This window comes from Fistularia commersonii, chromosome 17, assembly GCF_037954325.1.
Source record: "Fistularia commersonii isolate RoL2024-O1a breed Wild chromosome 17, RoL_Fcom_v1.0, whole genome shotgun sequence".
NCBI classification, from domain to species: Eukaryota; Metazoa; Chordata; class Actinopteri; order Syngnathiformes; family Fistulariidae; genus Fistularia; species Fistularia commersonii.
In genome coordinates this window covers 5,221,112-5,237,636 of record NC_141300.1, presented here as the reverse complement: position 1 = coordinate 5,237,636, position 16,525 = coordinate 5,221,112, and the positions used below count along the sequence as shown (strand labels likewise).

The window sequence follows — 16,525 nt, the reverse complement described above, 5'->3', positions numbered from 1 at the left end:
GGCATTTAACATCCGATTTAGGCCTCAAAGTAGTGTGAAAATGTCTATTATTGACAGATTTTACAGTTACGACACGCTCTCCTTTCCGAGTCGATGGATAATAAGTATAGGGATTGACTTTATTGGCCCCCAAGACCGGAAACTTAATATTCACCGCAGCATCGAAGAATGTCAGGAAATGGGTACAAAAGCATAACCTAATAGATTATGCACTATATATACAGTCCAGCACTTTGTTTAAAAACAGGTGCCTTGCATGGGAAAATGTGGGAGATGTAACCTTGAGAGAAAATGTATAGTAATATAAATATAGATATTATATAAGTAGAAATATTACAACCTGGTGAGAGGTTACTATAGGAGGTAGAATTGGGTGGTGCAAAAGGTGCAAAAAACTAGTATTTTGGTGATGCTATGGGGCAGCATCTACACTGTGCAATTATTCAAACAAATGCTCATGACTTTATACAGTTAAACAGTCTGATAGCAAATGGAATGAAGAACCTGTGCTAGCATTCTTTCTGGTGGCAGCAGTGTGTAAGAGCCCCCTTGCAGATTGTGAATTTGTGTAATAATCGTTTATCCATTTTAATCCCTGTGGGGAATTAGCCCATCCCAATTATCCCATCATGGATGATGGGTTAATGAGGCTGCTGTCCACCAGCTCCAAGGGAGCAGTTAGGGGTTTGACACCATCCGGCCACCCCTTGTGTGTGTGTGTGTGTGTGTGTGTGTGTGTGTGTGTGTGTGTGTGTGTGTGTGTGTGTGTGTGTGCGTGTGTGTGTGTGTGTGTGTGTGTGTGTGTGTGTGTGCGTGTGTGTGTGTGTGTTGGATAAAGTACTCACTGTGGAAATGCTCCGCTCAGAGTAAGACTGATGCCACCAGGGAGAATGATCATGGTCAGCAGTGGAGTTTGAGATCATACAGCTCTTCTTTTTTCCTTTGTAATTTGCCAATAAGGTAAGGAACTGATATATTTAATATCTTTTCAACAAAGGGTGTCGACCTAACATTTAAGTCATAGAATTTTGAAATACATTCTTGAGGACTGGTTCATCCCAAGTACCAGTGTTTGTGGAGAGGCTAGGGGACTCGCCAGTTGGAATTCAGCAACTCAAATCGATTGGTTTTGTAAATTAAAACTCATTTCAAGGTCTTATTTTAGCCTCAACCATGTGGTTGAGATCTTATATGCCTCTTAGTATCATGGAAGAAAGAAAATGCTATTTAGGTTTCATATAGCTTGTCATTTAAAAGGAATACATTTGCAGGTTTTTATTTCAATTCTTTTGACTTTTTGATATCATAAAACAAGTCGATTCAATATTTCCAAAATTTTATGAATGATTCACAATAGAGGCCGGCATGATGGACCCTGGTTCGATTCCGGATTCTCTGGTTTCCTCCTACAGTCTAGAAACATGCAGTTGGTTAATTGGAAGAAAATTTGGAAAAATTGCCCCCAATGGGTGAGAGAATAATTATTGTCTGTATATGTGGCCCTGTGATTGACTGGCAACCTGTGCAGGGTGTACCCCGTCTCTTGCCGATGAGATAGGATCCAGCATCCCCCGCGACCCTGAGTGTGGGAGAAGCGGCAGATGATTGATAGAGGGATTCATAATAGAGACTTTTTTGTGTGGTTCAGCATTGTGGCATTTTGCTGTAACTGCAGGTCATCTCTCAGGAATTTCCATCGAAGCCCATGGTACCATCAGACAACACAGCTTCAGTGCTTAAGTCAGGAAACAAGCATGAAGAATGATAATGCACCCAGTCTACACTGTCAGATGACTCCAAATTGGTCAATAGCATCACCTACAAGGACCTATTATTTGCCAGATACAGAGGTCATCCTCATGAACCGGCTGCTTTTGCACAGCACTGCTTTCGCTACTCTCATCCATACAAGAATCTTTCCCGTAGTACACCTTGGCTAACTGATTTAGGTCTATTCTTTAGAGAAAAACAAAGTTCCTTAGCCATTTATCTTGAGATATGGCAATATAGCATGGATTCATTGATTTTGTTGTTTTTAACCAGTCCTGTTATCGCAATCATAACCCACTGTATATTTTGATTTCCCTTCAGGCCAGCCGTTCGGGACAAGCGTGGTGTCACTATTTCCAAGGAGCCCAAAAAGCAGGGTATCTCCCTGCTGAAAATGAACACCATGATCCCAGAGCTGTCCCCAAGTGGCTCAGAGGGAGGGACGGCGAGCCAAACACTCAAACTGAACCAGTCCTTTCCTAAAAACTCTGGAAACCTCAGACATTTTCAGGATGATCAGAAGATTTCCCCTCACAAATCCACTTCTGATTATGTGCAACATGAATACACCGAGACGGATACGCTCCTCTCCAATGAACACCGTAGTGGATCACGATTCAATGGATCCTCAGCAGCAAGAGATCCAAATGCTGGGGGTGTATCTGCTGAGTCCGTTTGTTCCATGTTCTTGCAGGTACTGGTGCCATTTCTGATGGCAGGATTTGGAACAGTCTCTGCTGGGATGCTACTAGATGTGGTTCAGGTGAGGAAACATGGCATAGCTCAAAGGGGGTCATTAGTTTTTGTCTTATCAGGAGCCTGATTGTGCGGTAAAGTCTACAGTTAATCATTGAAAATGTCCCATCAGCAAATCAATATTTTCAACAGAGTTCAATCAGAGGAGAAGGCTTCACATTATGAAAATGAATTTCAAAAAAGTTTCATTTCACTGATTTCTATAAATTTCACACAGATAAAAAGAACATTTGCGTGATAGTTTTGAGCATATTTTGAGTTGTGTGTTTACTGTGATATCAGAACTGGGATGTGTTCCAAGCAATCACCGAGCTGTTTATTCTGGTTCCTGCGGTACTGGGCATGAAGGGGAACCTGGAAATGACCATGGCCTCGAGACTTTCAACAGCTGTGAGTTTGGAGCACATGAAGACAGATACGTGTACTTCATTCACATCAAGGATTTAACAAAACTAGGGGTGTCACGATATTGAGGACAAAATTTAGGATTTAATGTGCACATGTATTCTTTGCATTTAAAATATTGAAATAAAGTATTCTAATATAATCAAGTAATATTTTATTCATTCAAACAATGAACGATAAGATAAAATAATACTTTAGTAATCTCCATATCGAAAATTCGGGTGTGGCGGCAGCACAAAATATTTTCAAATCCATTTTGATTGGCTTGATTACATGGAAAACTTGCCAATTTAGCTAGCGAGTCTGTCTTACAACATTGGCTCATTAGCTCACACTACAGTGTCCTCTGTGTCAAGTATGCTAACAAAGTTCCAGTCCTAAAGTTTCTGTTTTATTGAAAGATGAATGCTGTAATGATTGTTATTAAATTATTCGCTGGTTTTGTTAATCATTCTTCAATCATTCTTCATCTTCAACATATGTTGAAGAAAAAAACAATCTCATTCTAGTTCCAAGTTTGCTAAAGTGATACAAGTTTATTGGAGTTCCAGGTCATGGTGAGCCTACCGACACAGAATGGGTCTGAGACTAGAGACTGACCCAGAATGCAGGGCCACAGAACTTGCCCTGTACTTGGGTATAGTTGCAGATGGTTCTTGAACAGATCGGATGTATTTTGAGCTCAGAATGGGGCCCCCAGACACGGTCAGAGACAAAGGAACAAAAGGACACTCAGGTAGTATGATCAAGGGCCTCGATAGGGGGAGAGGTGACGGGGAGAGAAAACAAAGGAGTATGATCAGGAAACTCAGATCAGCAGGGGGACGGAGACAGGAGAAAACAACACCATATGGCTGGATCTGCCATAGACGTGTCAGCCCAAATGTCCCTCCAGAAACAATCTATGTGTCAGGATCTCCTCTCGGCAGCCGAGAGGAGACACGGCTGGGTTCAAGTCGTAATTGGCGCCAGCTGCAGCAGCGGCCGCTAATCAAGAGCCCTATAAAGGGCAGCGGCACGCTCTGCCTGGCGCCGGGGGATTGTGGTTGTCCAGCAACCCTGACCACTGCGGATCCCTGTCATGTCCGGACCACTACCCTGCGTGGGCCCCCTCTGGACCTCCTGCCCTGACCCGCCTTGACCCTGCCTGGGGCCCATCCTGGTGAGACCCAGCCTTGTGTGACTCTGTCTCGGGGCCAGGGAATTGCCAGCGACACCCTACCTACCTGCCTGTTTAGCTAAATAAAGCGCTTCAACCCTGATTCCTGCCTTGAAGGTGTGGTTCCCTGCCCGAGTCCGCCCCTGCGCCTCATGAAACGATGTTGTGTAATGATTAAGAGAGAATGTCACTCAAACCAAGTCAATCCATTTGGTTACCCTGTAATCCATTTATTTTTTAAACATTTGAACCACGATAAATGGTTTATATTAGATGGCCAATAATGTGGATTTTCAGGCCGGACGGTGGACTGGGTCAAGGGCTTGCTGGAGACTGACTATGGCCTTTCCTAAGCCTCGATACATTAGTCTATCATTCGCTGAGTCTTTTTTCTCAAAAAGTGTTTAAAGTTTCTGAGAAAAATGAAAACTCAAACCAGCCCTGGGGTCCAGTAGTGTTTAGGTCAGAGAGCTATATTTGTTGTTCTGGAGTACAGAGTTATCCTGTACAAGACCTTAGTTTTCATTAACAGAATATCGCTTTTTATAATGCAAGATGTTGGTGTATATGGGCATGGAGGCATGTTTTCCCATCCCTGATTTCCTCCTTTCTCATGCCTTGGGGGTGGCTTTTCACACTTTTATGCAATGATCTCATCCTACCTTTTGTTTAACAAAACCTAATTCTAATTGGGTCCTGGTTTTATCTTGTCCTACCTTCAAGCTAAACTTCCTGTCTCTAGGTTAGACCTCTCACCTTTTGGTTATATTTGATTCTGCTTTTATGTTAAACTTCATGCCCCTAGGTTAGACTTGATTCTAATGGAGTCCGGATGTCCATTAGCTGCTTTTTTAGAAATATCCAAACTGGCCTTCTATTGAAACTGTCCCTTGATATTCTCCAATGTCATTTTAGCATCTTAGCAACACATGTTAATGTTATGATATGATTATTTACTTTTCTGACGTCTTAGTGTGTAAGACCTACCAAAGGAATATGAACAAAAGTTTTCATATGTTTTTAGGTGAATGCAGGGAAAATGGATGTACCCAGAGAAAAATGGATGCTGATTCTTGGGAATCTGGCACTCAAACAGGTAACACCTGCTATATAAAGAATTTGGCTATTCATATGGATTAAAAATCTCTAAATGAGCCAGTTCCCCTGTGAAGCAACATTTGAGTGCTCCTGATTTTGCAGCTACAAGCTACGATACTGGGCCTATTAGCTTCTCTAATGGCAGTTTTGTTGGGTTGGATGGCAGATGAAGGGATGCCCTTTAACCATGTGATACTTCTGAGCTCAGCCAGTGTCTCGACTGCATTTATGGCTTCATTGCTCCAAGGTAATCTATTTAAAAATATTCACAGACAGAAATTATATTGTCTTTCACACCTCCTTATCTTTTCACTTTCAGTCCCAGGTTTACTAAGCTTGTCCCATTGTTCAATCCTGCGCAGCCACTGAAACAACGCCATTGCAGCTAGAAGTGCTGCAGCACAGTTTGAACGATATAGTGTAAATTAGTATATAATCAAATTATTGTTTAAAATTGATCATGGACTATACTGTATCTTTGCTTTCGTTTAATTTCCAATAATGATCGATAATAGATTTAGGATCGCTTCACGTCTCAATTTTGGTCTTGTTTTAATCACTTGTTGTATCATAATGTCAGGTTGCCCTTGGTATGAATCTATTCATGGATAATTCTGCCTCAAGTTAACCATTTTCATGTAATTCAAATAAAATCAGGTTTTATTTAAGTTTTGTCAACATAAGCATAGTAAATGTAATACTGAAACACCTCTATGCTTTTCTGTCTCTATGCACCAGGCGGTCCAGTGACAAAACAACCATACCTTGTTCTTGTGTTTATTTCCGAATTACTTTGTTCAAGAAAAATACTGATGAGGGAGAAAAAAAAAACATCAAGACTGGTTTAGTGTAACCTCAGGGATAAAGAACTTTTCATGTCTATTACTCTGCCCAGGTATTTTAATGGTGGGAGTGATTATCGGCTCCAAGCAACTGGGAATCAACCCGGACAATGTAGCCACACCATTGGCAGCGAGCGCTGGGGATCTTATCACTCTGGCCATGCTGGCCTGTTTTAGCCAGTGGTTTTACACCATCATAGGTAAACGATCTGCATGCAAAAATACTTGGATGACACATTAGGTGTGAGACAATTTCAATGTTATCGTTTACGAACCTTGAGCTAAATTTAGGCACTTTGGTGGATTGATGGTAATAGAACTGTGTCAGTGAAAAATACTGCGAAAACTAATTCTAATAGAAATTATAATATTACTCCTTGGTCTGTGGTAGAGTGGAGACATTAAGGTGTAAAATGGGAGTTCTCTATGGACAAATAGCTCAAGACTGTTTTAACTGCACTCCTTGAGTTATATTATCAAATCAATTTTCATTAATTACATAGAATAGAATAGAATAAGAATCCTTGTATAGTGCAAGATAATGAAATGATGCATGTCCAGTCTGTGGTGGCTGCTAACATGCTCACACTCACACAGCTCAGTCATTAAAACTAACTATATTCACAGTGAATCAAATCTACATAAGTAAATGGACAGTAACAGTAAACAGTAACATTGCTCTATGATCCCGTGGTCGTTTCTGGCCAACAAAAGAAATATTAAGGACCAAAACTTTAACTTCCAGAGCGATTCTTGGCTTATGCTGCAGAAGTAATATAATATAAAAAAATATGAAATGTAATGTATCTTTTTATTCTCCCTTCCTAACAGAACTATACCCGTATGTATTGTACCTGGTGGATTTGTTGTTTCTGTGCCTGATCCCAGTCTGGGTCATCATCTCCTCCAAACACCCAGCGAGTCACATCCTGCTTCGCACAGGCTGGGAACCAATCATAACAGCAATGGCCATCAGCAGGTATTCACCTCTATATTCACCATTATAACATACTCACAAATGAGGTTGCATTCTTTTACGAAATACTTGCTTTGCACTGTTTGCCTTGCTGTACATAACATTGTCCCATGCATACATTATAATTGCACGCCCTTCAATCGCAACAAAGGTCTTAGCTCAAGTATCAAAGATATTTCTTCAATCACTTATCGAAATTGAAAATAGGAGGGGTATGTATCACACAATGTACGGTGTGCAGCATGTGGTGATAATGATGATAAGAAGTCTGCACCTTGATTAGGATGTAATCTGTATTTAAAGAAGTGATGATGAGGTAGAGATGTTATTGTTTGCGGAAGAAATGGAATGTAAGGTGTTGTCGGGATTTATGTGTTTAGCGGGAGGGTATGTCTTGTGAGAAAAATCTGTCCCTATGTTTGGCTGTGCTACTATACAGTGATCTGTACCCCATTCCACATGGGGCTATCGTGGAAGAAAAAAACCCTTATCAAAAAAATGAAAGCCGATTTAAGTGCAAACGGTCTTTTCGAAAATCCATAGGGTATACCCCTAGCAGTGGGTAGCCTTTCATGCCAAACTTCTTGAAATCTTTTCTTTATAAAACTTGTTAACACAATTTTTTCCATTCCACGACTTGAATTGCCTGGAGCACACTACCTTGGTCTGTTCCAAAATAATTGGCCAAACCCGAAGACCTTGTCCCGCTTCCATGACAGCCAAACTTTAGAAAAATCCTTGCAGATCCGTCCCACATCTTACATCCGGCCTTGAGTGGCTCCCCTCAGGTGTGTTTATTATATAAATGTAGAGCGCAGCTTACCTCTCAGTCTCTTACCAATGGCACAATTTGCACAGTTCTGTACAGTAATTCATTATACTTTATTATGATCTTCATAATTTGATGCTGCTACCCCATGTGACCCCCAATTGCCCCTCAGGGGTCAATAAAGTTTATTCTGATTCTGATTCTGACATTTTCTTGGCTGTACATCTTCACAAACAAGACTGACCCTGCAATCAAATTGTAGAATTGATCTCAAAAAGAAAACATCGCTCTCTTGAAATTATGGTGTTTTGCCACAACACAGAGGAGGGAGAATAGGATGTTTCTGAGGTGTGATTGATCTGCAGTAATGTTTACTACTTGGTTCCCACTCCTGTTTAAGGCCTGGTTGCCAATGCCTGATGGATAAGTCCTCAGTAGACGACACTTTGGCACCTGTGACTCTCTTACCAGTCCGAATTGACTCTTCCAGTCTGTTCCCGTCCTGTTGGGTGGCTAAATCAAACAAGATGAGCACAGAGGTGCAATACTCTTATCAGGCTTAAAAAAATCAACAATATCAAATGGAGAACTTCGAGTGGACTTGGAGTGAGGTATCAGAACTGCCTCACAGGCTGGGAATATTGATATCAATCTTAGTCAACTCAGAGGTATTTCTTCAAGATACAAACCATTTTCAGCACTTGCCAATTACATTGGCTGAATGCTTGCTAGGCACACCATGGCGCCTGTTTGGTGCCATGCTTTTTTAAAAATAAAATCTTTTTAAATAAATTATATTGTACATCTCCTGTGGAAAATATTTTCAAATGCTTTAAATTTTTGTCAAGAACTTCTAAAGTTGGTATTTTACATGGTGAACAAGTATTTATTTACTTAACCTCTATGCTGCCCCCTCTTACAATAATATCTCCAGGGGCTTAATTGCAGCATTTCTTCTGAAAAATATGCAAAACTGCCCATCAGGTGTTTTAATTCTATGGTGAACTCCTTTCACTTCACTTCATTCACATATAACTATTTTGAAATGTCAAAGTCAAATTAAGTGAACTAAAAACTTGTTTTGACCTTTCTTTTAGCATTGGTGGACTAATTCTGGACAAATCTGTGTCTGATCCAAACTTGGTGGGAATCGTAGTTTACGCTCCAGTCATTAATGGTGAGTTGTTTACATCACAATTTAAGTTTAGCGTTGGCACAGTGAGCATACTAACATGTTTTAATATAAACAGAACAAATAGAAAAAAACTAAATTTATTTAATAATTTTGCTCATAGATCTGAATTTTTGGTGAATACAAGGAGTGTAAAAGTACTATTACAGTACTTTTCAGTTTTAAGTAAGTAGTTTGTCATATTGATCCCTGTATTGTTTTACTGAATTCTCCGCACAAAGACACAGACACACACACACACACACTGGCAGCTCTGATCGGCCAAAACTTATGTTCTTGAGAAAGGAGAAACGGAGACAGAACAGGTTTCTTGCTCGCGAGGAGAGCAAACGATGTCACGCTCTGTAACAATCCTTTATACTCTGGCTATGATTTGCTGCACCCTCTCTTTTTATTATCCTTTGGGCGTTTCTTGATTACATGCGACATTCATTGTCTGGAACATTTTGCACAATCATATGAAACAGGAACAACCCAGTTCCACTCAGCGTTTTTCGATCTCGGAAGGGAAGTATAACAGTCTTTGTCCAGACAGGCTTATACTCACATGCAGATAACAAAAGCAGATTATATGTTTTCAACACACAAACACACACTAACATATGCAAACACACACAAAGGTGATGCTGCAGGGATGCTGAAGCCTATCCCAGCTGTCATCGGGCAAGGGGCGGGGTACACCCTGGACTGGGCGCCAGTCTATCACCTGTTTGGTCTCTGTCTTGGTCTCAGCAAGTTATTGTTAATAGGTGAGGTTCCCAAGTCAATCAGAACCTCAGTCAGTATTCTTTCGTTTGGGTCCTGAGTAAGTGTACAGTCGGTGTTATGGATCCAGTAACTCAGTCTGTCATCAACTAATCTTTTCACAATGAGAAGTAGCTTCAACTACCTTGTTTCTAGGAGAGGACCAACTGAGTTTGTTGACCTTCCTTAGAACCCAATTACCCGCCTTAACAGGAGAGGTGTCATGGTCCTGCACCTTGGTGACTATCTGTTACCCGCTGACAGATACTCATCACTGAGTTAGTCAGTTGTTTCACTTATGCACATAGGTTTTCATACTGCAACAGAATTATGTGGTCTGTTGGTGCAGTAGTGAATGGAAAAGACATTTTCCTTCCAGTCAAAGTATGAGGCTTTGACATGAAGGAAAATGTCCTTTGGGCTGACTTTCATGGTGGCGATTAGGGTAGCCCTTAGATTAAATAATACAATAGTTGGGGTTTGTGTCCACACAGACTTTTGCTAGGCCTTCTTTGATAGTTTGATTTGCCCTCTCTACCAGTCCTTCTGGGGCTTGGTAATGGACTCCTTCTTCCTTTCCTTCCAGCTTCTCCCTTCAGGGGTCACAAAGTGAATCATTCTCTTCCATCTAACTCTATTCTCTGTATCCTTTTCTCTCACACTTCATGGGCTCTTTCAATACAACCATAAATATTCTCTTTGGTCTTCCTCTCAATCTCCTGCCTGGCAGTTCCAGCCTCAGCATCATTCTACCAATATATTCACTATCCCTCCTGTGTACATGACCCAACCATCTCAGTCTGGCTTCTCTGACCTTCTCCTCAAAACACCTAACATGCGCTGTCCCTCTGATGGAGTCATTCCTGATTCCATCCATCATCGTTGCTTCCAAAGGGAAGGTCAACATATTAATCTCTGCTACCTCCAGCCCTGCTTCCTGTCTTTTCCTTAATCCTGTCTCTAAACCATACAGCTTTGTTGATCTCAATCTCACTGTACTCGCTGTACAAGTTTGAGCAGCAGCAGATAGATACACAGGTTCATTCACTATCTGTTGCTTTTTAGTGGAAGAGAATTCCAGTGTTCGATCTGGCACTGCATTCTGACCACATATAGAGATGTATGAAGACATTATTGTGGTGAATAAATCATTTTTGGACCAGTCAGGTGAAAGTGGCCATTTTTCCACAGCACACCCTCCAAACATCTTTTTACCTTGCATTTCCCTTTTCCACTCTACGAATCTATGAATTCCCTTCTTTTCTTCTCCCTTCAGAATATTTTTCTGCCATCTAGTAAAGAATCGAGTAGTACCAACCCCAAAGAGCTGGGTTTACAATCCTTTCATTTATCATGAATGCACAATTAAGTCATGAGAATAGATAATTTTCATGTGCTACTCCAGTTAATTCAACAATAGCATCACTCAGGTGAGCCAATCAAATGGTGTGTTTACACTGTGAGCGTGAAGCGCCACTATGAGACAAAGCACAGTATTTTTGAGACAAGTTATCCCCTGAAGTCTGAGCTGAGGGTGTGAAAAATAACCAACCTGAAAGTACAGTGTGTACTATTATATGATATAATAAATTGAAAAGAACAATAACAAGAGAAAAGGAGGTTTGCATTTTTCCCTAAAACAGCCACAATCCTAGGCAATAAGCCGTACTGCTGCTCACAAATTATGACTTCTGCTCTCAGTCTAGTTTCCCCTACTCTTTCCCATAACTTAATTATATGGCTCATCAACTTTATCCCTCTATAGTGACCGCAATTCTGTATATCCCTCTAATTCTTAAAAATGGGCACCATCACACTTCTCCATTCCTCATATATCTTCTGAATCTTAAAGTTTAGTAATGGGTCATAAATCATGTGACGTGATGACAAAGTGACAGAAAGTGTGTTTAATTATTCTCTTGAAGCTTATTCTCTTGAGCCTACCACTGACCCCCCCAATTGGGGCAACTGTCCAGGCTGAAATTATCCCCAAAAAATTTGGACAGCTGACAAGTAGAACAGAAATTGGTCTGGCGCAGGAGGTAGAGTAATAGTCTTTGGACCCAAACATTCCTGGATCGATAACCAGAAAGGTTATAACCTAATGTATTGAAGTGTTGTTGAGCAAGACATGGAACCCCTCACTGCTCCCCTGGTGCTGATGGATAGCAGCCGACTGCTCATGGTTCATCCATGATGGAGAGAATGAATTTCCCCACGAGGGATAATAAAGGATAAATGATTGTTATTACCCCTGGGTGATTCTCTTAATCCAAGGAGGAAAAAAGGCAAAGCACGGAGACGAAAAAAATCAGGTTTTGTCTAATACTGAATAAATAAGAAGACGATAATTGTTGAGGATGTTCTTGAGGCGCGGTAATGGTGGCGACCCCCAGGAACCGCAGTGGGCCCTCCTCATCCTCTCAGTCCAAATACGCCGGATGCCCTTCCTGACGCAACCCTCTACATTTATGCGGAATTAGGACCTGCTCAGGGAGACACTGGTTTGTACACTGTCGTGTAAATTTCCCCAACCCGAGAAATTCTTAAACAACAGAGGAGTCAGGACACTCAAGAAATAGCGCAACGTTGCTTTTATCTTGCACGCAAGAAGGGAAAAGCATAAAACAGAGTTCTTTAGGAAGTCAGCATGCAAATCTTGCTAGTGAGAGTGACAGGTCACTCGTTTATAGTCCTTCGAGGAGTCAGTTGTCCGGGGGGGCAGTCTTCTTCAGCCAATCACATTCTTTCCTCAGTTTAGGGGGGTGACTTCTTCCCTAGTCGGGTGATTGGAGGTCACAGATGGGGAGGGAGCAACCGCCCCCTCTCTCCCTCCCTCCCCAGGGCATGATAAGTCAGCCAGGGCGCCGTGACATTGTCTTGCATGCAGCTGGGTACAGAACTTTTTCAAAACATTCTGCAGTTTCTTCTTCGTATGTTCTCCGCATGTCATGATATCTTATATAGATACGCACCTGAGACACACGCACAATTCAACAGTCCATCAGTAAATATTTTTCCATTCTACATGTCATAAAGGAAGATGGTTGAGTGAGATACAAACAATTTAGCAGTAAATAATTTTCCCATTACAACCCTCCTGAGGCTGCATTACTCAGATCGTAGACAAAGCACTTTATTATCGACTGTACCCAGGAGAAGCCATGCCGTGCATTTACGGACTCCCGAAAATTCACAAAGAGGGAGCCCCTCTCAAACCCATCATCAGCAGCATTAACTCTGTCACCTACAACATCACCAAACACGTGGCAGGGATTCTGGCACTTCTGGTTGGTGACACTCCATCCAAATATCACATGCCACCAAGGTTGATAGATCAAATTGGACCCAGATGAAACCATGGTGTTGTTTGATGTAACCTCTCTGTTCACATATAATCCCCATAACGGCAGTGAGGGAACACCCAAGAAAGGACAACACCTTGATAAACAAAAGACTTACCGCAGACCAGATCTGCACCCCATTGTACTTCTGAGTACAAACTATATATTTTCAATACAAGAGTGGTCTCTATCATCAAAAGTCTCAATGTGCCATGGGCTCACTTGGACTCACTTGTGTTCCTCATAGTGGCAAACACAGCTGGGATATTGGTTCAACCCCCTTTTTTCCGAATTTGCTTACGTCCCAAGCATTTTTATCTTCCCTTTTCCTCTTATATAAGAGGCAACCCTGATTCTAATGGAGTCTAAAGTTCTGCCTTTTTCTTTCTAACCAATCAGATTGCTCAGGATTATCATTAAGTTTGTGTCTATTGTTCTAACCACTCACCCAAAAAGTAACTGCGGCTCCCAGTGTTTTTTTTTCCGTGGAAATGGCGTTCAAATGGCTCTTTGGATGTTAAAGGTTGCTGACCCCTGGTCTAGTAAAACTGAAGGAGCCTCTCGAATGACAGGTAAAACATCTTCAAGTGAAAAAAATCAAGTCCAGTTGCCATGACAAAATAGTTTATTCCCACTTAACATCAGTTTACTGTTAATCTGAACTGTATTGTTTTCTCTTTAGGTGTCGGAGGAAACCTTGTCTCAGTTCAATCCAGTCGTATTTCTACGATACTGCATATGAACTACTCACCTGGAGAAATTCCTTGTGATCGCAGGGGGTGCTACAACCCTTGCAGAACTTTCTTTGGCTCAGGTAAACTGGGATGCTGTTTATCACTCACTCATTCCCCGCATGTGGCAGCTTTTTGTAAGGAGAGCCAGGAGAAAAATGAAGATCTTTAATTCGATGAGCTTTAGAGCATCATCCTCACTCTCTTTGCAAATCCTTCAGTCTGATCATCCAAAAGAATCTGCTTCTGCATGAGTGGATATGCTGATTGACACTATATCTCCAAGAGAAAATAAATATGATATGGAATTATTCCATTACATGCATAGTATTACATATTACAGATCAATGTGTGAATTTGAAAACTCCTATTTCTGATATGTCAGAGATACAGAGGGGGTTTTATCTGAGTGGCTACAGTCTCATATCTGTTGTCTTATATCTGTTGCTCCAATCAAAGAAGATTCAAGTGATTCTTCCTAATATAAGATGCTGTTATTCCATGACAAATGCATGTTCATTTGGTGATTAAGTAGATTCTAATACTTTACTGTATGAACTCATCTCTATTCTTCCTCTTTGAGACTGAAATTAAGATTGTAAGGGAAAAGATTGTCTTTACAGCTTTAGTATACAACTCAGTGGGTTGAAGGTTCATTCTTTAACGGTGGAGGAGGGGGGGTCAAGCTTTTAGGGGGGGGGTGTTCGGAGGACCACAGGTCAAAGGTTAAGATACGGTCAACCTCTGTAGACAAGAAGAGAATGTTACACTGATGGGGAGAACAAGCATTCTTGTTGTACACAAACACTATGGTCAGTGTACTAACAAGAGAATATTAGACCCACTTTCTGTCACTTTGTGTCATAACATCACATAATTTAGGACCCTTGGTAATTAGGTCATATTAGGTCATAGGTCACACTCACGTAAGTTTATTTCCCAACATCATGGGAGTGTCGTAGCTGTGGTGACCTCTGAAAGGAAAAGCCGAAAGGGGAAGAAGATGAAGAAGGTGTGAGGGTCGTAGCTCAAAGCTTTGCATTATGTGCTTGCAACGTATGCAAGATCATGTGTGTCCAAAGATGTGCATGACATAACTTAGACATTTCTATTCCCACATCTCATGACAACTTCAGACCCACACTATGGGTCCGGCACAATGCATACCTTTGGACACACATGATCCACATGCATACATTTTAAGCGCATGATGAACACACATAAAGTACAGCTTTGAGCTACGACACTCACATGATGTTGGGGAAAAAAACATATAACTATGACCTATGTCCTAATACGACCTATTGACCTATGACCTAATTACCCAGGATCATAGATTATGTGACGTCATGACACAAAGTGACAGAAAGTGACAGAAAGTGGGTCTAATACTCTCTCTCATCACTTTGACTGCTGTCTCTCTGTGTGTGATTCAGTAATTGTCTCTTCACACACACGTGCGCATTCACAATCTGATATTTGACTGTGTTGTGACAGGACAAAATCGCAGGTCTGCCCAGGTTCTGCTTCTCTTGGTCATCCCTGGTCAGTTTATCTTCTTGTACACTATTTACCTGCTGAAAGGAGGACAGACGTTGCCCAGTCCTCTCTTCACTTTAACCTTCTTGTCGGTTTCTCTGATTCAGGTGAGTCAACCATAAAATCAAAGTTGTAACTGACTGGTAAAAATGCCAACTGTGTGTTTACATCTCTGCCTCTCAGGTCTTCTGCCTACTTTGCATGGCTGACTGCATGGTCCACTGTCTCTGGCAGAGGGGTAAAGACCCCGACAGTTATTCAATACCCTACCTCACAGCGCTCGGAGACCTGCTGGGAAGTGCTCTTCTTTCTCTTGCCTTATTCTTGCTTTGGTGCAGTGGGGACTCAGGCAGTGTGTAGGTTCAAAATGAATTAAAAATCAACATATACAGTGTAAATATTTGGAAACTCTGAAATTAGCATTTTTAAAATATTTTTTAAAACATGATTTGTTGCGATTTTCTTTTGCAAATATATAGATTTTCCACAGTTTGGGGTAGTATGTACAATGCTGAATGTCCTCACTTTCATGGATGTTTTTCAGACGCAAAAGCAAAAAAAGAATTTTTAGATTGTGCACATCAGCTATGGAGAATCAGGAAAATACTGTGTATAAATGGAATACCAGCTCTGGGTGAGATGTAACTCTGGGTTTCTTATTGTACATCAGCGTAGCGAAGAGACTTCTTTAAAATACTCGGATGTGCTTGTTGCAGAAATGTGAGGTTTCATAATAAAAAATCTTGGATGAGAGAATAGTCTTTTATTGTCTCTTCTCATGAGAAGAGAGAACACAGATACATGTGAGGTGCACACCGGTAGTCTCTAAGGCTTGGGCATAAGCGACCTTCTTTAAAAGAGAAAAGTTTGGATGGTTACACAAAGTTCTTTAGGGAACGGGCTGAGTCTGCTCATTTCCCATTATTTTTGATAGCATATGGTTACTTCTTACCCGTGCTATTGCATGTTGAAGACGGTCTTGAGGCAAGGTGGTGCTGACGGCCCCTGGGAGCTGCACTGGGTCCCCCTCGCCCTCTCAGTCCAAGGCCAGAGTCTGGATCTCCTAGCCGATGGTGGATGGGGCCTATTGTATCAGAGGAGAGGTTAGTACGTAGCCATGGGGAGCGGAGAGAAACAAAGATAGAGGTGGTTTCTGCTTTTCTTCCAGCAGGACTCCGATTTGTTGGTTATAGGGAGTCC

At 41.4% G+C, this 16,525-nt stretch overlaps 1 protein-coding gene across 1 annotated transcript; it reads left to right on the top strand.

The window, feature by feature from the left end:
* Positions 1-854: 854 nt before the first annotated feature.
* slc41a2a (solute carrier family 41 member 2a) lies at positions 855-16,019 on the top strand. The gene is made up of 11 exons (XM_086163291.1): positions 855-960; positions 2,092-2,533; positions 2,809-2,916; positions 5,115-5,186; positions 5,291-5,435; positions 6,084-6,230; positions 6,862-7,009; positions 8,873-8,952; positions 13,738-13,869; positions 15,284-15,432; positions 15,509-16,019. The coding sequence occupies exons 2-11, from the start codon at positions 2,165-2,167 to the stop codon at positions 15,683-15,685; spliced, it is 1,527 nt and encodes a 508-aa protein (XP_086019417.1). The 5' UTR covers positions 855-960; positions 2,092-2,164; the 3' UTR covers positions 15,686-16,019.
* The last annotated feature ends 506 nt before the right edge of the window (positions 16,020-16,525 follow it).